At 33.7% G+C, this 24,872-nt stretch overlaps 4 protein-coding genes across 8 annotated transcripts; 2 read left to right on the top strand and 2 right to left on the bottom strand.

Annotated features, from left to right (window-relative positions):
• Positions 1-1,210: 1,210 nt before the first annotated feature.
• LOC107262123 lies at positions 1,211-3,019 on the bottom strand. The gene is made up of 2 exons (XM_048377409.1): positions 1,666-3,019; positions 1,211-1,514 (listed from the first exon to the last, which is right to left on the bottom strand). Exons 1-2 carry the CDS (start codon positions 2,576-2,578, stop codon positions 1,417-1,419), a joined length of 1,011 nt encoding a protein of 336 aa, XP_048233366.1. The 5' UTR covers positions 2,579-3,019; the 3' UTR covers positions 1,211-1,416.
• A 686-nt stretch (positions 3,020-3,705) lies between these two features.
• Positions 3,706-6,910, bottom strand: LOC8283461 (probable protein phosphatase 2C 14). Its single transcript, XM_015725906.2, has 5 exons — positions 6,369-6,910; positions 6,078-6,248; positions 5,101-5,271; positions 4,831-5,010; positions 3,706-4,416 (listed from the first exon to the last, which is right to left on the bottom strand). The coding sequence occupies exons 1-5, from the start codon at positions 6,630-6,632 to the stop codon at positions 3,979-3,981; spliced, it is 1,224 nt and encodes a 407-aa protein (XP_015581392.1). The 5' UTR covers positions 6,633-6,910; the 3' UTR covers positions 3,706-3,978.
• Positions 6,911-8,147: 1,237 nt separating this feature from the next.
• LOC8283460 (chloroplast sensor kinase, chloroplastic) lies at positions 8,148-14,155 on the top strand. The gene is made up of 9 exons (XM_015725920.3): positions 8,148-8,716; positions 8,803-8,967; positions 10,140-10,466; positions 10,955-11,020; positions 11,111-11,179; positions 11,280-11,372; positions 11,726-11,955; positions 12,216-12,489; positions 13,689-14,155. The coding sequence occupies exons 1-9, from the start codon at positions 8,321-8,323 to the stop codon at positions 13,941-13,943; spliced, it is 1,875 nt and encodes a 624-aa protein (XP_015581406.1). The 5' UTR covers positions 8,148-8,320; the 3' UTR covers positions 13,944-14,155.
• A 3,412-nt stretch (positions 14,156-17,567) lies between these two features.
• LOC8283459 lies at positions 17,568-23,879 on the top strand. Of its 5 annotated transcripts, none has more exons than XM_015725918.3 (15): positions 17,568-18,084; positions 19,089-19,154; positions 19,355-19,466; positions 19,615-19,746; positions 21,083-21,187; positions 21,734-21,817; positions 21,968-22,083; positions 22,177-22,278; positions 22,376-22,489; positions 22,588-22,644; positions 22,761-22,827; positions 22,945-22,998; positions 23,095-23,169; positions 23,268-23,303; positions 23,532-23,879. In XM_015725918.3, exons 3-15 carry the CDS (start codon positions 19,356-19,358, stop codon positions 23,643-23,645), a joined length of 1,167 nt encoding a protein of 388 aa, XP_015581404.1. In that variant the 5' UTR covers positions 17,568-18,084; positions 19,089-19,154; position 19,355; the 3' UTR covers positions 23,646-23,879. The 5 variants fall into 5 exon arrangements, with proteins under 5 accessions (XP_015581404.1, XP_002530039.1, XP_015581403.1 ...); XM_002529993.4 differs by having other exon boundaries at positions 19,089-19,253; XM_015725917.3 differs by lacking the exon at positions 17,568-18,084 and adding an exon at positions 18,192-18,300 and having other exon boundaries at positions 19,089-19,253.
• The last annotated feature ends 993 nt before the right edge of the window (positions 23,880-24,872 follow it).

The raw sequence follows: 24,872 nt of genomic DNA, 5'->3' as shown, positions 1-24,872 counted from the left end.
TTTATTTTTTTTATTAAATTAGAAATCCTCCTTTAAGATAAACACAGACCTAATGCACTAAAATGTGAAATTTTTTTACAAACGAAACATTACCTTTTCAGGCTCTGTTTGGTTCAGCTAATCAATGCAACTGGTGGCTGATAGCTGATAGTTGGTAGCTAATAGTTGGTAGCCGGTGGGTGATAAATTAAGCCGTTTGATAAAATTTTATTAGCGATTGTTGTTAGTATGTTAAATAACCATTGAATGTATAATTTATCGTTAGATATATTTTATTATATTATATTATATTTAATAATATAAATTAATAAATATAACTTATAATAATTAAAAATTTATAGTTAATTTTTTTAGCTCAATTTTATTTATTATTAAAAATATTTAGAAAAAGTTATTTTAAAAATAAAAATTTAAATTTAAATTCTACTAATAAAAATTTCTACCTTCAAATATCATGATTGTAAATATTATAATTATTTAATTATTAAAAATAATTTTAAAATAATAATTATTTATTTAAAATATAAAATTTAATTATATGAGATTAATTTTAAATAAATTATTATTAATAAATTTTAATAAAATTAATAGTGTTTAGATAAATATAAAAATTAAATCAGTTATCAGCTGATAAAAAAAAATTATGAAATAGAACTAATAGAATTAACAGCTGATTGAATTTAAATTAGCTAATATTTTTTAAATATTTATCAAATATTTTAATATAATTATTCAATCTCAACCAAATATACTGTTAGGATTTTTCTTTCACCAAAGAATCGTACAACAAATGTATAAATTAAGATATTGTTTGTGATCGCAACAACTATTCTTTAGAATTGCAGGTCTATATTACGTCAGTCTTTGATTAGATGTTGGATTTTATGTAATTAAATCATATTATATAGCATTGCTCCTATTTATTTAACAAAAAAAAATTAAAAAAATAACGGGAAACGAGATAAAATTTGAATCACTTATCATAAAACACATGCTTGATTTAAGAGTATTTCCATTTGTCTACTAAATTAATAAATAAATAAAAATATATTTATTATTATTATAATTAACATCACATATAGAGCTTATAAAAGTTCAAAAAACAATGTAACATGCATCCACTTAAATTTGCATTTGATTTTTACAATAAAGATTCTATGGCAGTGCTGAATTTTCTTTAGCATTACAATTTATAACGATGGATTAATAATTCTACTAAACAAAATGAATCCCATAAATTATGTATCTTCACCAAATTCAGACATTTATACACTTGAAATAGAAACATGGAAGTAAGAGATGAATACTTGAAGAAAAGTAAACAACTTAACATTATCAATATTGGATAGACATCGTGGGATTAGGAAATAATTGAACATGTGTATATGTAGTCCAATCTGGACTGTCCATTCTTGTTCAGATATATGCAAGCTTCCAGCTCTTTTTGGGGCCCATATGTTTGTCACCATGCCAACCTCTCCCCATCCTTTCTCTGTACCACCTCAATCTATTACCTAGGAGATGATCATAAGTTGATGATGATCATCATGATCAACTGACCATGAAAAAGAGAAAGAGAAAAAGAAACAACTAGCCAACTTATTGTATGCACCATCTATTCTACCTTCCAAGTGTATAAAAACAAGCAAAAACTTGATGACCCACCTGCATTATCCTCTTCTATTGGTGCGCAAGCAACTTCTTGATCAGTCAACAATGGCATTGCTGTTGATGATGGAGATAAAGAAAAAGAAAAAGATGAAGATGGTGATGCTGATGAAACTGGTTTAAATATGAACGAACCATGCCTTGGACCAGAACCAAAGAGCCAATCATGCACATCCCAATAAACCTCTACTTTGTTTTCACTCACATCAATTAACTCATTTCCTCTGAACTTCCAGTGAAGATGCTTAACTTGAATTGCTAGTTCCCCATCTACCTTTATCTCCAGTTGAGGATCCAATTCAAACCCACAAGTGCTGTTAATGTTACCTTCATTGCTGCATTCAATTGAGATTTCATGGAAATTCTCTTTCTCATGAAACTTAATTCTTGTGTTGAATTTCTTCTTGCCAAAGACATGTTCTTTTCTTGATACCAGCATCGGTTCAATAAGAGCAGGCCTACACTTTGTCTTTCTATATGCATCTTTCTTGAGATCACCAACAAGTAAAACAACTTCCCCATCAGAAACAACAGCAACATAGTAGTCTGATTGTGGTTCTGTCTCTCCATTGAATTTTGCTGCCTTAAGGTCCCAAACCACATTAACACTTCTTCCATCTACTATAAATTGCTTGGAGCCTTGTTTCCTCCAGAAATACCATGGTTTTAGTTCAATTTTGCACTGGTAATGCTGCTCATTTCCATTTGTTGATTGAACAGAAACAGATAACCCATGTAGCAAAAGATTCTTGCACCATGTTATGGTGATCAAACGGCATTGATTAGCTAATTTTGTTCTATATACTGACATAAATACACTCTGGCCTGACCTGGTTATGGTGGTTGGGTCATTGTTTTGCTTCTCACTAGATGAGAAACAAGCAGGGATACCTATTGAATCATGCATCATATATAATACTCTATAAACAGTATAAACTAATAAAACGAAAATTGGAGTAAGAGAAGAAAAGAAAAGTAATTTGATAGCTAGAGGCAAAGAAAGAAAGATGAGTAGAACTGAGATGAAGTACTCACCCAAGATTTTCTGAGATATGTATATATGGTGGAGATATTTTCTTGAAAGCCTCTTCTTATCAAGAAAACTTCATCACTTGTATATCTTGTTTCTGAACTGGTAGTTTTGAAGGTAAGAGAGGAGTGAGAACAAGGGAAAAGCAACTCTATTTAATACTCAATTATATGCAAAACGTGTAAGCTTCTCATTCATTCTTTCTTTCTTTTTATTTTTTTATATTTAATTTTTTTCCTTTTTTCTTCTTAATCAAGTGCACCTTTTTCTTCTTCGAAAAGTGGGTTAGCTTCAGTCACAAAATCTTTTCTTTTTCTTTCAAGGTAAAAAAGAAAAGTAAAAGAAGAGAGGCCCTTTTCATTATATTGGAACTTCTTGTGGAAGTGTACAAAAAAAAGGGCAAAAGACTGATATGGGAAATGGGGTTTGGTTTCAGGAATAGGAGCACGTGGATGGGGTAAGAAGGAAGGTAATTATTTTACAAATAATAGTTAATAATAATATGTAGTTGGATTTGTAACTTTAGACCTATTATTTCCCTCTTCATTTAACTTTTTCAGTTGAGTTTTTGTAGGAATGTGATTAGGCAAGGAATCTAAAAGGGACAGGTACAAAAATACATGAGGAATGCAGATCTAGTCCAATTCTTGGTCCCCCTCTTCTGTTTAGTTTAAGTAAAACAATTATTGGCTGAACTTATTATTAAAGAATAAGCACCCACATATATGAGAGCTGATAATTGATATCATAATTATTCAGATCCCTCATCTTCTTAACAATGTATAGGTATTATTCCTGTTTCTTGCGCCCTATGGCTGACAAGACATTAAAATATACTCCTGATTCCTGCACTAAAAACAAACATCTTCAGAATCATACATCACTGTTAGTGATAGTACGAGATAAAGATGATAAAACTTCAGATATCAGGAATGCAATGTACACATGACAAGTGAAAAAGGAAAGGAGCAAGCAGCAGTAGTCCAGTGGCTAGTAGAAGACAGAGATGAGGTGGCCAATGTGGTATATTAACTCTATAGCAGATACATGTATGGTCACAAAAGTAAAACTTATGATCTATCACAATGGAAATGAAAGCTGAAACTATATTACATGAACTGACTGAAATTAACAGTTAGCTATTGTTCTATGTGGGTTCTTTTTCAGATTTGAGAGCCACATACCTTGGCAGCTACATCTTTTGGATTCAGAAATGTACAAGAAATGAATGTAATTTAGAGAGCGTCACTAAACATCATGTCTAGATTAATCATGATTTATTAACTATTACATCTGAAGTGATTCAAATCGACAATCATCACAGTGATATCATCCAAACTACCTCTACCCACTGCAAGATTCACAAGCTCCTTACAAGCACCCACTAGCCCCGTAGAGGAAGATTTCTTCTTATGGAGGCTGTCTTCTTTAATAGGTGAGTCATTCTTGACATTTACTCGCTTGACCAATGAAATTCTTCTGGACTTCAGCGGACGACTTTCGTTTTCACAGGGAAAGTCATCGTGCCAGCTATCAACTGCCTTCTTATTAATGTCTGGCGACTGTTTAAGCCTTCGAAACTTTGATGAAGGACTTACATTTACATGGCTGCAGAGAACATTACCATCTTCTTGTTGAATATCTCCTCTAGATGCCACTTTTTTCTTCTCAGGCATACATAATCCAGTAACAGTATCAACAACTTCTTGGTTCCCAACCTACGCCACAAAAACACAGAATAAGATCAATTGCCTCATAAAACCAGAAATTTAAATACTGGTTGCAAATTTCATGCTGCAGGACTAATGTTGTAGCAGATGAAAAAGGTGTTGGACAAGAGGAAAAGTGCATGTTAGAGCAATGCACTGTATAACAAGAAAGTTATTCTTTGTTAAATGAATATAAGTAGTTTTATAGTAGCATTAGCCAGATGTTCATTCGCAATTGTAAATCAACATTTCGACTGTGCCATAGTTGCTGCTTAATTCAGCTTTCACAGGGTTTCAACGAAACTCAATTCAACTAATGAAATGTAAATATAGAATTAAACAATGCTGGAATATTTGATATATCAAACTAATAAAAAGAAGTATATGCAAAAAGGTTTCAACAAGGCATGCTCCGCTTCTTACCACTTCCCATAGTCCATCAGAAGCTAAGACAAGGAACTCTGTGTCTGAGGTCAGCCGTAAGATCATTGTATCAGGCTCAGCCAGTACCCAGTCCTTCAGATGAGCATCTCCAATACTTCTAGAAACAGAAAGTATCCCATGAACTCTCCATGCACCTCGGTGGATCTCAACATATCCGCCCTACACTTATCAATAAGTACCATCTCTCATTATCCGCAGCTTCTCTCTTAAACCACCTTAATAAGTTTGGGTTGAGAGCATAGTAAATACCTTATCCTCAATTCTTTTTCGTTCATCCTCCCGTTCTGCTCTATGATCTTTCGTAAGTGCTTCAGCTACTCCTCCTCTACATAGAACAGCCCTGCAATCTCCCAGGTTTGAGACAACAACCTCCTGTCCTTCAATCAAGGCCGTGACACAGCAGGCACCACTTGCTAAACCCTGAATTATTCGCATCCTTCAGTATTCATGATAAATAAAGATGAACAGGGTTGGTGAACAAGATGATGCCCTTATCTCATTCACTGGACTCACTCCTCCCTTTGGTAGGCGCAGAAGGGTAATATCCAGACAAATAAATTCATCCTCTCTAGAACTGTCAATTTCATTTATTTTTTCTAGTTAACGAATCACAATACTCATCTAGAGAGACATCATTGAAATAGTATATTCAATAGCAAATATTTACTATGAGTTACAAATCAATCAGGCAGGCACCTCAAGTCTAGCAATCGGCGGATAAAGCATATGCCACCTTAACGGGATTAATGTAGTATTATAACACATTAAGATTGGAGCAGACTTTGTCCAAGTGAGTACTTAGAGGCTAAGAGCATAGACTGAACTAACAACGCAATTATGGAATTCTGGTCTTCTTCTTCTTCTTTCTTCTCTTCTGAAAAGAGAATTCTGCTTCATTGACACTTTTCCATCCAACCAGTTTGAATAAAGAATTAGGACTTCCAAATAAGACTAGGAGAAAAATAAGCCAATTTCCACATTTGTCTTACTGCTGGTAAATTGTTCTTGTACCATTACGAACGATGTAATTTGTTCTTTTTCATGCAATAACTAGTAGCAGCTTTTGTGGACCAAGAAAAACAGTATTTTAAGTCAAGATTTCAAATTATGGACAATCAATAAAAAACCCTGCTTATAAAACACTTTATTATTCGCATAAACCAATCAATACAGAATATATTGAAGACTATAAACCAGTAAATGAGAAAGTGAGACTGTAAATATACCTGTTTCAAGAAATCTTGATCTGTTTTCAAGTACCCAGCTTTAACAGCTTCGACTTTGGATTCATTTTCTGTACAATTAACCATCATTTCAAGAATATTATTATGCAAATTCTCGGCAACAAACTCTGCAGCTTTTTTCCCACCATGCCCATCATAAACGCCAAGGAAACTCTGCATATCACCACCAAGAAACCAATATTAGAAAAAAAAATCAGAAAAACAAAAAGAACGTATCAAGAACTAGTCTTTCTCCTTAAAAAAAAAGAACTAGAATGTTTCTAAAGAGTTTACTTTGTTTGAACTGCCATTTAAACAAGAAACAATCTTGTGGGTATCTTCCATAAACTTTTTTTTCCCTTTAATGCAAGAAACAGCAACACCGGTATCACTAAAACAAATGGGTTCCTTTTTAGGAGTAAAGTCTTTAAATTTAAGGTTATCAACTTGTATTTCTTGTAGCACATTTGGGATCTCAATCATGGGTGGTCTTTTTCTTTTCAAAGAACAAGAAATAACCGTAGCAGAAGGGAGTTCTGGGATGGGGTTTGTCTCCATTTTTTGCTAAAACAAGAAAGAAAGGAGAAAGATAGCAGGGAGAGTTCTAACGGCTATAAAAAGAAAAATGAAAGAGAGAGTGGAATGGAGTGGGAGAAGTTGAAGAGAATGGGATTTTTAGAAAAATAGGGTTTGGAGGGGTCACAGGAATAATCTTTCAGCAACTAGCCGTTATGGAATTTGGTCAAAAGTTTGAATGCATAGTTGTTTTTAGATGGAGGGAATTGATAAATTTGGCTTAATCTTCTGGATTTAATTGAATATTACATACGATTTTTGTAGTCTTTTTGGGTACTTCTTTCCTCCCATTACCATTTTATTTTTAAGATGAGGAATTCCAATTTCTCTACCTATTGCAAATACTATAGGCTTTATTTCTACTACAGAAAAAGAAAGGGATGCCATCCTTTTCTTTCTTTTCCTTTTCTCAAGAAAAAAAAATGATAAAAGTTGGGGAGAAATATATCATCTCTAAATTGTAATAAACGGTATAAATATATATATATATATAACAATTTGGTGAGTAGTATAAATGGAATTACGCTATGATAATACATAAAAATGACTATAAAGAGATTTTATAAGAAAAGGAAGAAATTTAAAATACGAACTCTACCTCCAACTCTTTTTATCTTAAAAAAACCAGCTTAGATCATGTAACATTTATCATTTGCATATCTCCAATTTTCACATAAAGATTCTCCTGCTGATGTGTAAAAAAGTGTGCGGAATTTGGAGGAGTTCCAACAAGCGAGGAGTCAAGAATTAATGGAAATTACTTTAATATGATTTATATCAGAACATCTTGGTCTCCACCTAGTATTGATTCATCTTTCGTAGTTCATGTGGCTTTTGTTTGTCGGAACCATAATGGCTAAATTATGTCTGCAGCAGCTAAGAAAGTGGTATGCAGTTCAAGTTTGGCAATGGAGGCGTTATCTATTAGGGAGACAGGTAGATTTGCTACTAACCATGGTCTTCAAAGAGTTATGTTTCGAGTCCGATTCCTCAATGACGATTGCAAACCACGACGTAAGTAACTCCTTGGGAGATTACTGCCATATAAAAGAGATATGCTTTCATCACAATGTGGCTCTTTTCAAGTAATGAATTAATCATTATTTCTGATAAAAAGAAATTTTATATAATGATGATTTATATAATAAATACTCTCTTTCCTTTTAAAAAAAAAAAATTATTTTAATTTTCAATTATGGTCGGACGTTAAAAATAAAGAAAAATATATAATTTGAAATATTATTATATTAAAAATAAATAAATAAAATATCAATAGCTTGTGGCTTAGCTTTCCATCACGAAGGAAAAGTATAATTATAAATTTTGGATTTAGGTTTTATTTTCATTTAATAATAAATATATATATTATTATAAATAATATGAAAAATTTTGTATAATAAAAAAATATAAGAGTCCTAATTAGGGTAATATGGCAAACTGCGGAGGCCAAATCATTAAGAAAGAAAACAGCACAATCACCACACAGAGCGACGATGTATTTGTCACAACAATAAGAGACGCCGTTGCAGAAGAGGGACAGATAGAAACGAAGTCGTATTATGAGAAACGCCGTCATATAATATTGTAACGTGTCAGGATTTGAGCTTCAATTTTAAATCATTTAAAGAAAACAAAATGAAAATAGTCTCCGCCTTTCATCAGCAACAACAATGCTTCTCTCCGCCACCCGTCTCCACATCACCAACCTCCACTTCTCGGCCGCCACCTCCTCCTCCGTAAAGCCACCACTCCTCCTCACCACAAACTCTTCCACTTCATCTTCTTCGCTCACCACCAAGAACAATACCAGTAGTCTCCTCCATCGCGTTACACGCACGCTGCCAAATGGCGAGCCGGAATTATCTTCACCACCAGAGATGTTGTCCTCTGCGTCGGCAGTGGCTTCCGCTATTCGCAATACCTCAAATTCTCCAATCGAATTCGTTCAAAAGATGGAGAAATCCGATAAGAGTAAATTAGTGCTCCCGAGTCTCGATTTTCGTAGACTTTGCATCGAACAGTTAGACCTCTTTCGTAGAATCGTTGATCCCGATGCTATATTGTCGGTTAGTTTTTGTTTTAGTGTTTAACCAATTCTTTAAACCGTATTTCTCTTTTGTTGAATACTAATTTGATTGGTTTTTTCTTTCAGGTTTATGTAAGGCCAGCAGGGAGTTATGTTATGGACCGTTTGGAATTGAGGAGAGTAACCTCTTATCCAGGAATTATCAGTGCGTCTGATGTAGTGATATTAGTTGGCACTTTTAATATTCCTACTGGATTACGTGCTGCTGAAGCTGCACTCGCTAGTCAACAAGTACGTATAATTTACTAATCTGTGTGTGTTTGGAAAGTCTAATATTGCAACAATTTAATTCAATTGAATGGAAATCCTATTCATTTTTTTTTTGTTTTTGGAAATTTGCTAGAATGCACTTCTTATAACTTCCAAAAAAAAAAAAAAAAAGCCATGGCATTTTGTTGCATGATTTTATTTCTTTCAAGATACCTTGTTCTTTTAAGTTTTTTACTTTTTGAAATCAAAGGAAACTTCATTAGATATAAAAGTCTGCAATTACGTCAGAAACACAAACATCCTGAATGAAATCAGGTACACTTTCAACGCAAACAATAATGAATTAAAGAAACAGCATGACGTGCAAGAAAGTGAGCAGCCATATATGCTGAACCTCGAATATAGACCAAATGGAAAATTTCAAAAGCAGCAACTGGACAATCGACAATGAATCTGATTCTATTATAATTTTCTTAATGCCAAGAGAAAGAGCCTATTTCAGTCCCTGTAGTAAACATTGACCTTCTAGGAACTCAACATCAACTGATAATGGAATGTGTTTAGACAAGCAGTAGAGCACATGGCCTTCATGAATTCAAATGATTGCACCCAATCCCCCGAATCCTTGGTCTTCAACTAAAACCTTTACAAACACAAGAATTGAATATGCTATTGTGTTTGCATCAAATCCTTAAAAAAATTATTTTACTTATATATATAGTTTTTCAATAGAATTCATTTACAAATGAATTCCTTTTTGTGGTGTGATATATAATAAATATAGAATTTATTAAAAGAATTGACTTGTAATTGAAGAGATAAAAGAGAGAAAGAAAGAGGAGAGATGAATAAAGAGAGGGGTGATAAAGAAAAATGTATTTGAATTAATTGTAGCTTTGTTATTATAAAGAATCAACCATTTACATTTATATACCAAATACACAGAATATAAATTTATAAATGAATACCATAAAAACTTATGGAATTCATTTATACCAAACACGATGTTAATGAAATTCTATTTGAGTGAACTAACTTCTTGCAATTTAAAATTTTTAAACACTATGTACAGGATTTTTCAAGAAATCAATTGAATTTAACTCTTGCTTATGATTTATTCCAAATAAAGCCTTTATGTGCAATTGATTGTTTTGTGAGTTTTGAAAGGATATGTTTTATTTGAATTATTATAGGTAAACTTTGTGCCTGACCATAGGGCGGTTGTGTTTCCAATGGTGAAACATCCATTTGTTGTTGGGTTCTTGGTTGCCGAGTTACCCACGATGGAACTGGTACCATCTTATGAGAATGTGCAAACTAAGGGGCATGAAAATGATCTGGTTCCCTTTCAATCTCCGGAGGAAGCCTATCCTTTGCCTTCAAGTCCAGATAATAATAAATCGTGGACAATTCAGACTTTAAATGATGAGTCATTCAGAATGTATAACTTTTCTGCTGAGCAAAGATTGAATGCCATTAATATCTCTCGCTCTCTAGCTATGGCTTATGTAATGGATCAGGTACCTTACCCTTTTCCTTTTATGCTGTTACTTTAAATGAAGAGTGGTCAGTCTGTTTGTCAACATTACTTTTGATTAATTTGCTTTTGCAATTGCATAATCTCAGTTTTGAATCCTTCAAGTTGCTTGTAATTTGTCACAATCACATGGTTTATAGTATAAGTATTTGAATTTAATGCATCGAACTTTATTTCTCATACTGGGGCCAATAAGAATACAAGCATGGAATTCTAGTCTTCATATTGTATTTGTAGGTTTGTGAGGAAAAGCTATCCTGCTCCTTGGTTCTAATTTTATCATGTTACCTTTATTGTCTGCATCTGTTGCTCCCACTTGGTGCTGATTGTCCTCGTCGGCTGGCACATTATTTTATATTTTGGTTGTTCTATGTTTAAGCTGGTTTCTGCATACAGATTATAGAACATTTGCATGTGCTTTTGAAGTTTTCATGGCCTTTTTGATTTTTGTATTCTGGTTCTGTTCCACAGAAAGCAATGTTACTCCAGCAATCTTCTTGGCAAAATAATGTCAGAATGAGTAATCTGGTTGAACAGGTAAACTGTTCTACATAAAATGGTTTCATTTTTTATCTTTGCCATTGTTTTTCTTGTTTTAATTTTATTTTCTACTATATTTTCTCACAGATTCGGGGCCCTCTTTCTAGCATTCAGACTCTGAGCAAAATGCTATCCACCCACTTGAAAAGAAGTGAGGTATATGAAATGTTTCCTAGATTAATTTTCTAAGTTCCTTTGTTTGTCCTCCCTTCTCCTCTTAATGTTATATTCATGCAGGAATAATGTGTACTTGCAGATTTCTTACGACATTGTTGAAGACATAATGGTACAGGGTGATCGTCTGAGAGATACCCTTCAAGAACTCCAGGATGCTGTTCATTTGACAAAGGTTCTCTCTCTCTGTCTCTCTCTCTCTCTCTCTCTCTCTCTCTCTCTCTCTCACACACACACACACACACACACACACACATATACATGCGCACTCAGAGTCATCCACATGGTCGTGTTTTGCTTACACGTCTTTAAGCATTTATTGTTACTTTCTTTTTCAAAAAGTTACCCCAATCTACCAAATTGAGTTACTATCCAGTTTCATCACCCACTTTAGACATTATAAAAAATTCATAAAATTGCAACTGAAGTCAGAATATTGAAATTTCCTCTTATGAGAAGGAATGCCATTTGAATTCAAGATTTAGCAATTAGATGCCTAATAATGTTCTCTACTGTGATTATTTTTAGGCCAATATAATGCGCTACAATGAAGAGGCGCTACAGAGAATACACAATTCAAACTATCATCATCATGAGTCATTGGGATCTCATTTATCAGATAACATTCCTAGAGATGCAGATGACAGCAATAATTTGCACAATTCTGGTAAACCACATTCTCTAAATGTTCCACTTGACGACTTAGAGATGCCCATGCCACCTATGGCTCTTGCTCCCCTACAACAATATGGAATAAGGTAGGCTTTCCTCAAATAAGTTCTATAATTTTCATAATACAAAGTTGTAATGTTTCAGTTGGTTCCAGATTGACAAAACTATGTCATGTATCCTAGTGCATTGGCAGGTGGTGCTGGTACTCGGTTCTTAGGTTTCTGGTTTGGGGGGTTGCATGAAACTCAAAACCTATTTGATGCATTATTTATCAAATTCTAATCTGCATATTCAAATTGAAAGTGAAAAATCCCCTTTGGCTTATGCTTGTATTTGTGTCAGGAAGACCGTGCAATGTTTATGAAGTTTTATCAGATTTGGTTGGGGCTGTACAACCTCTTACCTTTAAGCAGCAACGAAATATAGTGCTCAGCGAACTCTCTCAATCTCTGCAAGTTGCTATAGAAGAGCAAGCTTTACGCCAAGCTTTAAGTAATTTAATTGAAGGTGCTTTATTGCGTACACGTGTTGGGGGCAAGGTTGAAATTGTATGTACTGAAGCACCTGCAGGGGGGGCTCTTGTAATTATTGATGATGATGGCCCCGATATGCATTATATGGTAAGAATGGCAAGGTTTTCTCTCAGCTAGATTTTCTTTGTTTAAAATGGTGATTACCGATTAGGAGTTCCATGAATTACTTCACATCTTTGTGCAATATTTACTCTTTAGAGTGTTATCTTTGACATGGCAATCATTGAGTGAAGATGGTTTCATGCATTATCTGAGAGCTGAATACTGTAAAATAATATCAATTCCATTTTAAGACTTGAGCCATATTATTAAAAGAAAATGATAGAAAATGTCATTAGTGAGAGTTAGGATCATAAATCGTCAGGCCTATTATCAAAGCTATCATCTCTAATCATCTTTCTTGTGAGAGACTTAAAAATATAAATTGTTCTTTAGGTTGGAAATTCACAATATATTGAAGAATAGGAGACTGGAGTGCTAATTGCTATGTTCTGAATGTTAATAAGTATTTTGGGTCTGTCGGATGTGTTAATTATCAAATTATTATCCACTTCCTTAGACTATATTTAATGAGGCTTTCTTTGCGCTAGAATGGTGTTTCTTGGCAGTAGTACACCTCCAATGTGTTACCTGATTGGTGTTTGAGCTTAGTAGAAACTTCTTTGTGCCAGATTTTTTGTTGAATGCTTGAATACCAAAATAGCATCTTTTTTGCCCCCTTCATGTTTTTGTTACGACCATTTTTATAGGATTTGAGAGTTCATGTAAATTTGTATACGTTAGGGCAAGCTGTTTCTCTTTTTGGTCACTACTACTGGTGGAAGCCCAAACCTTCTGAGAAGGCAACTTAGGGACTTAAACAGTGCTCAACACCCTTACCTTTCTCACTGGAGGGTTGAAACACAAGCAGCAAGCTCCTATGCTCAGCTCCAAAAGAAAACTTGCAAGCTATTCTGCATGCATTTTAGCCTCCGCATTAAATGCTTGAATGGGACTTCGATCTGTATGTGAACTGATGAATGTCTGCAATCAAGGAGCTTCTAAATCCACTAGTTTGGTTAGTGACAAGACCGCTCAAAAAAACCAACTTCCAGAACCACCTTTTTATATTTTATACTCCATGTTAAACCTGTGAAAATACTCCCGCAACTTCTCTTTTATGTCTTGATAACATTCAATATCATGCGGAAAAGTATTGCTTACATAGCATGTCCTTAAAGCGCTTGTTCTTCAATTATCGCTCATGTTGATCTAATCTTATATTTTGTTGACAAATGCACTTGCAGACCCAGATGCATTCACTCGCACCATTTGGAGCAGAGCTATTATCAGAAAACATGATTGAAGACAACATGACTTGGAATTTTGTTGCTGGACTGACTGTTGCTCGCGAGATACTCGAGAGTTATGGTTGTGTTGTCCGCATAATATCACCCCGGATCACAGATGCAGCCCTTGGAACTGGGGGAACTCAGATCGAACTCTGGCTTCCTTCCTTTGCTGCATTGTCTGACCTGAATGACATTGTCCACGAGACATAGAATAAAGCGGCTCTCTCTGTAGTAGAAGCCTCAATATTAAGTGAAAATTCGCAGCATAGTTTGTAAAGAAAAGAAATAAAGAGTTGACCATAAAAGTCAAAATTCCTCTTTCCTAACGGCTGAAATCTGATAGGATTGTATATAAGAAATATTCCAGTGTGTCTATGATCCCCTCTAGTTAATTGAATGTTATAATTACTGTTCATCTGAAAGCGTCTTGGGTCACGCCATTCGAGCTATTCCTTGCAGTATTAAGGAAATGATTATCTACATGACCAGAAAGGGAAGTTTAGGAAAAAAAGCATAAGGGATGCCATTGAATCTGGTGCACTAAGCAATCAAGGCAAACTTATGGGTCCTTAGCTGCGTTGACAAAGGAGAACTATGTATGAGATTAGGTGAATAAGGATATTGAAACATTTGATTACCTCAAAAATCTAAGTTCGGCCAGATTGTGATCCTGAAGTCTTTGATAATTGGCCTAACAATCCACAATGTATATCTAAGCAAGTTCATTGCTAAATTAAATTAATGGAATTGGGTCATATCAACTGCATTTGGAATTTGGACTCAGTCGACATACTATAAATGCAATTTGACATCATATGTACATAAGATAATTGTCATTTTCTTGTTAATTTTATAAAATTAGGCCATTTAGATCAGGACTTTGAACCACTACGTACATGAGTTTGAAATTGGAGAAAACTGAAGCTCTGGGAACGAGACAAATTGTAGAAAATTAAGACTCTAGAATGACTGTACAAACGGCGGAACTGCGAGGCTTCACTGGTTACTTTCCTTGACATCTTATCTTCCCCAATTTTAGATCTTTTGGTCCCACCACTGCCTGTAAGGCTGGTGATTACTCGGAAGAGAAAGAGAAGATGAGAAGGACATATCACTGTGAATAAATGACCCAAAGAATGGTGCAGCCAACCCACCACTCAGGTGCCCAATGGCCAGAGTTTCCTACCCATGTCAAAGAAGGAAGTTTTAATTGCATGTTAGAAGAATTTTCTTCACCAAAACTATCTGCCCCTTTCACTAACAAGCTAAGCTAACTCGAACATACCTAACACTAGCAACAGCTACCCAGCTTATTCAGCTTCTCATTAAGAAACAAGAAAAAGCAACATGAATTTTGACAAGAAGTTTCCATTTGGATGGGCTTATGATTAGTTTTTTTTTTTTTTCTTCTTTTTTTCTATTCTTTTAATTCCAATGTTTTTACTTTAATTTTTGTTCAAAAAACAACCATTGGAAGTTGAAGGATATTTGGCTCCCATTTTCTTTTTTTTTTAAAAAAAAATCAATGAACTTTGGACCAGGACACTATAATATTTTAATTATCATTGCAATATATGAGTGATAATTAAATTTATTTTTCAGCACTATAAATTTGGTATATATATATATAAACTTCTGAGATCTTTTGATACGCGTGTTTAATTTTTGGCACGTAAAATTTTTATTTTGATATTTGTACTATTTTTTATACATAAAATTTAAGCTTATATGTAATTTTGTGATTTTTTCTATTAATTTATTGATTAATAAGTTATACTCCTAATTAAGCACTCATTCTAATATTAAAAAGTAACATATTACTAATAAATTGATTTTCTAATTAGATAATGATTAGTTTTTTAATTAGATAATGTTATTCCAAAAAATAGCATATTTATTATATTTTAATATTATATCAACTAACAAATTAGTTTTCTAATTAGATTATAATTCTTATATTTTAAATATTATATTCACTGATAAATTGATTTTTAATTATACAATAATTTCTAATTTTAAAATATAGTAATATCAACTATATCGATAATATTAATTTATGTAATATTAGAGTTAATAAATAAATATTTTTAAATATAACTTATTGATAGTATTAATTAAAGATAATATTAATAAATAAATATTTTATTACTGCAATAATATAATTTAAAAAAATTAAAAATATTTAAAAATAGTTAATTTACTATCATTTTTAAAATTATTATAAATCAATATTAAATATTAAACAATTAATTAAATTATATCTATAAATTTTATAATTAAAATAATAATAATATTAAAAATAATCTTAAAACATGTAAATTCTCGTTCGCTTAAACCCAATAAGAAGACGGACTAATGAAAAAATAAAAAATAAAAAGAAAACTTTAATTGTATATCCATTAACTCTTAATTATAATTTTGAAATAAAAATATAGAGATATCGAGAGAAAACAAATGGAAAAATAAGAATGCAATGCAATAACTAAATGGAAAAGCAATATGAAGTGCACGTCGGCCTAATGTTAATGTTGCCAAGTCAAAAGTCTTCATTAGTCATCACCGTATTGTTTCATTTGTTAGTTCATTTTCTTTGCCCGTCATCAATAGAGGGCCAAATAGATTATAGGGTTCACACAACTAAGAATGATCATTTAAGCATGAAACCACCATAAATTAAACCAAATTCGAAATTTATTTTTAATTTCAATTTGTTTGATATGCCAAAACGTGGCATATCAAACAAATTATGGTGCTAATAGTGGTGCTAATACTCCAAAGAATGGATTTCCATTGATTTCTGGGACCAACATCACCAACTTATATTTATTTTTATTTATTTATTTATTTTGCTTTTTTTTTTTTCTTTGTAATGATAGGAGGGAAAAAGGGGTGCATAGAAGAGGGAGCAAGTAGTTTCCATATAGTATAGCCAATGACCAATGTATGTGCAGGGAATCATGGTTCTGGCTTCTGTCTTCGGCCCTTACCCTCCAAATCTGGGTACATAGAGTTTAATTTCTGTGGTCCTATATGGGCTGGATTGACTCCCCACCACCAGGTTTGCCAGGGTCAACTTGTGCATGAAGATTGACCTGGTCTATGGTAAACTTCAAGGACAGAGGCAGGCAAAAAAATCACTTCAATATATGATATATCCAACTTTTTATTTTTATCATGGGTGCTACTTTTTCTTGAAAAGTAGTATTAATTAGCATTCTATTTCATAAACTTAATGGTTCCTGAATCATTGGAAATTAAGTTAATTTAATGAATATCTAATTTTCTTTTTGATAATATTAAATTTGTCAATTTCTTTAGTGCATGGAGAATTTAGAACTAAAGCTAGTGTTAGGTAAACTCATGACCTTTTCTGTAGATATCTTGCAATTGACCATTTTAAACAACACAAGCTAATCTATGCTATCATAACTGTTCATATATTTTTTGTAAAAATAAACTTTTTACATTTATAACTGCACTACAAGTAAATACTAATTATTAAATTATTACTAATTATTTAAGATCTTTTAGAAAACAGAATAGTTTTTTATTTTAAGAAGAAAAGCCTAGTATACAGGTTCTATGTCATGAAATGACCTCAAATTCTAAAGTTTTTGAGACCCAATGAAATTCCAAATTCAACAAGACAAGCAGAAACAACAGAGAAAGTAAGGCAAGAAAAAGGAAGCTAAAACGAAGAGAATAAAAAAAAAAAAAAAAAAGGAATTTCTTGAATAGTCAACTTTTTAAACCAAAAGTCTTATACTTTGGTAAAATTGTAATTTGAAAACAAAATATAGTTACCTCTGTTTCTCTTGGCATCTTTCTTAATGGAAAAAACTTGAAAAGCTTTAACTTACGAGCTGTTACCTTAACAAATCAGAACTCTAATTAAGAGACAGCTTATTGTACAAATCAAAGAATTCCATTCAAAAAGGGACTCTCTTTTTTTATGTTTTCAAATTATTTTTCTTTTATATATCTACACACAAAAACACAAGTAACAGAAAATTTAGAGTTTTGCCTCAAATTCTACTTCTTTACCTCATTCGGATTTGAATCCAATCTGCAACTGCTAAGATCTTAAAACAGGAAACAGAACACACACACACAAATCCTATCACTACCCATTTCCCCTTTCTCGGGAAATTCATCGTTTTTATTCTTAATCTTTTTTTTGAGTTTTGCCGTTTTCATTTTTGAAATTGATCACGACATTTCTCATTTTTCTTTGCGTTCGACTCATTTTCTTCATTTTAGAACCCAGATTTCAATTGGGTTTCTCGTGATTTACTTGTTCATAAACTTCCCTTTTGCCTGATCTTGCTTTGAATATCAAGAATCTATTCAGGTGCGTTTTTTTTAGTATTTCTTATTATGTCTAAAAATCGTAACTTAAGTTTAAAGAAAGTTATTTTATATAAAATTACTTAGCTCTAAGTTTGTTGAGCTCGCAGTGAATAAATTAAGTTCCATCACAAGCAACTCCAGTTATTTTCTAAATCGCAAGTGGCTGTTTGGTCTCTGTATGCTTTTTGGTCGTTTTCTTCTATATCTTTGAACCTAAGTAAGCAAAGTTTAGCTTTTTGGTCGTAAATTCAATACCGGGGATCTGGGTCTTTTTTTTTCTTTCTTTTTTTCTTTAAATAATTTATTTGGTAGATTAAAAGTTAAGCTTTAGGTATTAGTCAAAAAGGGCTACGAGAGTAACTGGATTATGGAGGTAACTAAGTTTAAGGATTTTAAATCGGAAGCTGTAAGGAATTACTGGTTTGTTTATTTTGTCATATAAGACACATGGTTGCTTGCAAAGGGTTACCCGGAAGGAGCACATGCTTGTGTTATAGTGTTTGATGAAATGTTCTACTTCGTAGAATCGATTAGAAACTGCAATTTGTTTTTTAGTATTGGGATTGGAATTTAAGATACTTACTTGGTAACTTGATATGTGGTATAAATTTGCAAAGTATAGAAATTAGATTTTATGAGTTTTGAAATAAGTAAAGTTCTCCGTTGGAATTAATGATTTTTGGAAAGCGGAAGAAGAAGTTCATTATCTCTATTTATAGGAAATCCTTGTTATTTGTGTTCCTTCCAACTTATGCACTAAATTAGGAAGGACATCTTCACTCTGTAACAGAGTATAATCTATGGGAAAAAAAAAGTTTTGGCTTCTCTTAAATGCATCTTAAGGTCTAAAAAAGCTCTGCACTTGCTTATCATTATGCTGCATAATTTTGATTTGGACTTCCAATTTGGTAATTCTTTGGTTACTTTGTTCGGGGTAATACTCCATCTGGATTCATGAAATATGTTCTTGGACTGGTACTAATATCCCAATTCACTGTTAAACAGGTCCTGCCTTCCTACCTCGGAGGTCTCTATCTGTTTTGCAGAGAAGTATCGGCTCAGGACGTTTAAGTAAGCAACTAACAGCTCTCACATGTTATATTGCTGCTTATATTCATTGTGAATATAAAGCCAGTCGATTGTAAATAGAATGGGAATCTTTTCACGAAGGTTTGGATCTTCTGATGGTTTTTTCCTATTTGAGAAAGTTCACTTAGGTCTACATGTGATGAAAACTGATGTAATTCAACGTTTGTATATTGTTCCTGCAGCATGGTTAGTAGAAAACCAAATGAGACAATGAGGCTTATTGTAACAACTTTTCTTGGAGTAGCTTTTGGCTTCTTGATAGGAATATCTTTTCCAGCATTGTCATTGAGTAAGGTATGCGAATAGAGACTCTTATATATTCTGTGTGCTTAATGAGTCATCTTCATGTTGGTTTCTTTCTCATGTTTTTACATGGTTATGCTCATAGATCCTATTACTTCTTTTAGTAATCTATTTGTTGCATCCTGTCTAAATTTGGCAGCTTAATATCTCATCCAGCCTTCTTCCTTCTGTCGATATCTCATACATTAATGAAAAAACATTTGGCTATACTTGGTCGTCAAGGAAGAATAACAGCACAACTGGAGCGCCAAATTCAAATGATACATCAAAGGTCTGTGCCTTTTCCTATTTCTTAACATTTTAGTCTCTAGATTTCTTTGGTCTTGCAACTTCTTTATTCTGAATAAATTTTCAGAATCAGGTCTTCCAGAACGTTTTCTCTTTTCAACTAGTAGAAAACTTAAAAAGCCACTAGTTGCAAGTACTTGAGTGATAGCTCTTAGCTGCTAGTTAATCAGCAAGGAATAATCTAGATCCACAAAGTAATTCCACTATATTCCTCCTCTGTGGATTTATTACTATGATGTTAGGATGTGTGATGAAAAGTTTTAATGGCTTTAGGCAGTAAGCAGCTGAGAGAATATTCAGACCTGCAGTGGTAAAATCTTAAAAAGAATGATAGGACAGTCGCCATTTTACTAGACAGAAACTTGCATCCCCCTCAAGCTGAGACTTTATGTTTCTGGTACTGAAGTTTTTGGTATCTTCCAGAGTCTATTTCGGTACCTTGATTGGCAGTTTAATTTTTGGGGCATGGAAGAAAAGAAACTCACAAGTGCAAACCTGCTGCTTCTATTACTCATAGTCAGATCATCTGCTGCACTTGGTCGATAAGGAGTTGGGCTGTTCTTTGGTCAAAGATTCATTTCATTGTCAGTCCTGTTGTCATATTCAGTTTGTGATGTAATTCTGGACCCATACGTTTAATCAACTGCAGTCACACCATTCTCTAATGACCATGTAACAATATGCCAAAAGAAATAAGTATTGATAATTTTCCATGACAAAAGAGCTCAAATTTCATCTTTAGCAATAAACACATTGATGTGTAGCATTCTTTTGCAATTCAGGAAGAGAAGAAACTATTGAACTTGCATGTAAATCACATCATAAACAGGATTCGATTTCATTTCCTGTCTCAAAGAGAATGACTATAATCACTTAATATTTATAATGTTGCTGCATGCACTGGCAGTGTCTTTACCAGAACATTTTTATGTGTTACACCAGCACACTCACCCAGCACACTCACCCACACAGACACACACACACACACACACACACACACACACACACACACACACACAAACACACACACACACACACACACACACACACATATATATACATACATTGTTGTCTACTACTTTGTAAATTCTTTAGATTATAATCATATGCAATGTGCCTCTCTAGCTACGATATTCTTGTTAGGTGATATTTTCATAATCTGAATAGCAGTATTCTCTTTATTAAAAAAGAAGGGAAGAAAAGAAAAGAAAAGAAAAGAAAAGGCTATTTGAAAAGGGAAAAGAGAGCATATCAAGAAATATATGTGGTGTGTATCCAAAAATATCTAACTCATTGCATGCATCCTTATTACTGCTCAGATTTGGGCCCCTTTAAATCCACGTGGTGCTGAAAGACTTCCACCAGGAATTATTGAAGCTGAGTCAGATTATTATTTGCGCAGGTTATGGGGCAACCCCAATGAGGTGCGTGATTGACCATCTTGTATGTAAATAACTTGGCCTAAAATTCTTTTTTGAAAAACCTGTAACTTTCTCATTCATATCAAAATTATTTTAGGTGTATCTCAGCGTGTGAAACTGTGAATTTTACAATTGTTACTTTATCTGTTGGAATAGAATTTATGTTAGCTTACCCTGTGCACACAGTAGCCCTTACAATTAGGACTGGTAAGGGAGTGACAAGGAAGAAGTTACATGTAACTGGGTATCTTGATGATCTACTCTAGGAAAGTGCAGAAAAAAAATAACATGAGAAAGAAAAAGCCTTGTCTAGGAACATTTTTAAGCAAATTCTGGAGGACCAGAGCTGTCATGAATTTTTTTCCCTTTGCCATCTTTCATACCATTAAATGACAATGATGATTATCGTTTCATTAGTCTGTTTGATTTCTGTTCTCATGAATACCTTTTGTGGTTGAACTTGAAACATAATATGTGGATAATCTTTATCTTAGAAAGATAAACATATCTAATTGAATCTTGAGATGTTTGATCTGTTGGCTTCTGCAGGATTTGATCAGCAAACCAAAATATCTCGTGACCTTCACTGTTGGCTATGATCAAAGAAAAAATATTGATGCAAATGTTAAAAAGGTCAGTCCAATTTAATTTTATTTTTAATTCTTACATCTGAAAATAATAGAACTATCTTTTGTGTGGATTCATGTTTTGTGTGGATTCATGTGCATTCACGAGCACTCCTAAGTATGTATGAGAAAGGATTTATGTTTTTCTCTCTTGCAGTTTTCAGAGAACTTCACAGTCCTTCTATTCCATTATGATGGACGGGTGAGTGAGTGGGACGAATTTGAGTGGTCCAAGCGGGCTATTCATGTGAGTGCTAGGAAGCAGACTAAATGGTAAGGGATGTTGTAAACTTTAGCATGCATGTAGTCGTTGGTGATTTCTTTGAAAAATGTTTGTAAGCTTTTGTTCTGTGAGAGTTGTATTAGGTGGTATGCAAAACGTTTTCTACATCCTGATATCATTGCACCATATGACTACATATTCATATGGGATGAAGACCTGGGAGTTGAGCACTTTAATGCTGAAGAGTAAGTCTGTAAATAGAATTATAACACCCCCCCCCAACCCCTTTTTTTTCTGAATTAAATTCTGTCTAAGCTTTTTTTATACTTTTTGCAATTTCAGATATTTAAAAATTGTGAAGAAGCATGGCTTGGAAATTTCACAGCCTGGTTTGGAACCTAACAAAGGGTTAACTTGGCAGATGACAAAGAGAAGAGGTGATCGTGAAGTTCACAAGTAAGAAAGATAGGACACCTATGCCATTTTTTCTTTAGGAGTAATTGTTTTAGATTCTTAAACTAATACTTTGATCTTTTCCTTTGAATTTCTGTCAGAATAACAGAAGAGAAACCAGGCTGGTGCACTGATCCCCATCTGCCACCCTGTGCAGCGTATGGAAATTATGACCAATTCTTTTGTCATTGTTGTTTTTATAACCTGGATTTCTTGTGTTCCATCTTCCAATGAGGTATGGATATTTCAAGAGTTTGTTCTCTTGTGGTTGTAGGTTTATTGAGATCATGGCTCCTGTCTTTTCACGAGATGCATGGCGCTGTGTGTGGCATATGCTTCAGGTAGGCAAACATTATGCTAACCTTGTTCTCTTCATCACTTGTTAGATTTTGTTCGCTGTTGGTCTTTCCCCTTGGCCTGTTACGATAAAGTTTGATCACTGTGCACTGGATTTGCAGAATGACTTGGTCCATGGATGGGGTCTTGACTTTGCTCTTAGAAAATGTGTAGAGGTAAGTTACCTGCTTCTTTTTTTTTCTTCTTTTTTTCATTTCTTGCTGTTGTTTTCATTAACACACTCTTCTACTTAATTACTATCTTGAAAACAGCCTGCCCATGAGAAGATAGGAGTTGTGGATTCTCAATGGATTGTTCATCAAACTGTTCCCTCGCTGGGGAACCAGGTAAGAGATATCAGAGGCCTTTGTCAATTTCTTTTCCTCTTCATTCTATCTCTCAACATGCTGGACTGAAATTCTTCTCGCTTGGTTACTTTTGCTAGGGTGAATCACAAAATGGGAAGGCGCCATGGCAAGGGGTATGTAAATAGCATTTCTCGTTTCCTCTTGTGTTGAATCCTATCCCTGTCCCCTCCTACCTCCTGCATTATTACAGGGAAAAGTCTAGCACTAAGCTGCTATGCTGAGTCATTTCTGCTGTTTTTGCAGACAAATCTTTGTTTTTATAGAGTAAAAGTGGACCTTTATTGCAGATGTAAACTGCTGTTTTCATGAAATATGCTGAGTTCTTGTTTTCTTGGTTGCAGGTGAGGGAGAGGTGCAGGAAGGAATGGACTATGTTCCAAAACCGGATGACATACGCAGAAAATGCATATTTTAGGGCAATGGCGATTGAGTCTTCCAATTCCACAGCTCATTAGAGAAGGACAGTAATCATAGGAGCTGATGTACACTACCGTGATGACAGCACAGCTCAAGGCTTCACATACTTTTTGTAGCATCTGTTATTGTAATCCTAACAGTTATTTATTACTACTAATGATAAATTTTCACCTCTGAGTCTGAACCATAATGCATCTTAAAACCCATGTAGAGTTCTCAACAGGGAGGGGTATAAATAAATCCCTTTGTAAAATCATTTAATCTTTTTGCTATTTCATTCTCTCCAGATTCTTGTGACGTTAAAAGATTATGCATTCAAATTATAGAGATAACCTTATAATTTCTACTATTCATTTCCTCAGCCTGGGGTCATTTTAGATTAATTTTCTGAACAAAAAATATACCATCTAACAAGCAATCTATAACCAATAATTTTTTAGTACTTACTTTCAATGTAAAAAGAAAGGATGCCATTTCACTACCATGGATTGCTTACTACTTCACGTTACGATTGTTAGCATTAATAATAACGTTATATGTATATACATTTTCTTGTATTACGGCTGTCTTTGCTGGCCGGGCTATTTCTTGCTGTTGTTGCTCCTAGTATACATCTTAAGAGAAACGGGCCAGCCAGGACCCTGAAGTTTGGCCTCTATGCCACTTTGGTCCCTAATTATTTTATTTTTGTCTCCAATAGATTTTTTTATAAAAATTTTTAGAAAAGGGTCTCAGTTGAACTTTTCCATTAAGATTGTCAAATAATTTTTTAAGATAGTGATACTTTCTCATGTTTCAAGTTTAATTTATATAGGTCACTCTTAAAGAAGCATTTACTCTTCAACTGGCTCTGTCTTACTCTTATCCTATACAAAAGATCAATTGTGCTCATTGCTCACTCCTAGTTATTTTCTTTACATCACATGTTAAATAGGTAACCCTGTTAAGAAGACTGAGAATAAAGGTTGTAGAAGAAGGCTACTTTGTTATGTGTATATATTTATATATAGAGAGAGAGAGAGATCTATGAGATGCTAGAAGGCTCTCACTATTAACAACTTGGCTACGTGTTCCAGATGGGGGAGTTACTGTGTGCGGTGTTGGGTGTTCCAAGTGATGAAGGGGTTTGTTTTGATTGGTCGTCTCAATAAATATTGCAAGTTGCAATCATCACCAGGCAAAATTAAGAATCCTTTTATGAGCACTAGGGTTTTAAGATACACGTTTTCTATGATTCTTCCTGCTTTTAGATAGTGCTCCTCTAT

The sequence above is a fragment of the Ricinus communis genome, chromosome 7 (assembly GCF_019578655.1).
Source record: "Ricinus communis isolate WT05 ecotype wild-type chromosome 7, ASM1957865v1, whole genome shotgun sequence".
In the NCBI taxonomy this organism is placed as follows: domain Eukaryota; kingdom Viridiplantae; phylum Streptophyta; class Magnoliopsida; order Malpighiales; family Euphorbiaceae; genus Ricinus; species Ricinus communis.
The sequence above is the reverse complement of the archived record's forward strand: the minus strand, read 5'-3'. Positions and strand labels throughout refer to the sequence as shown.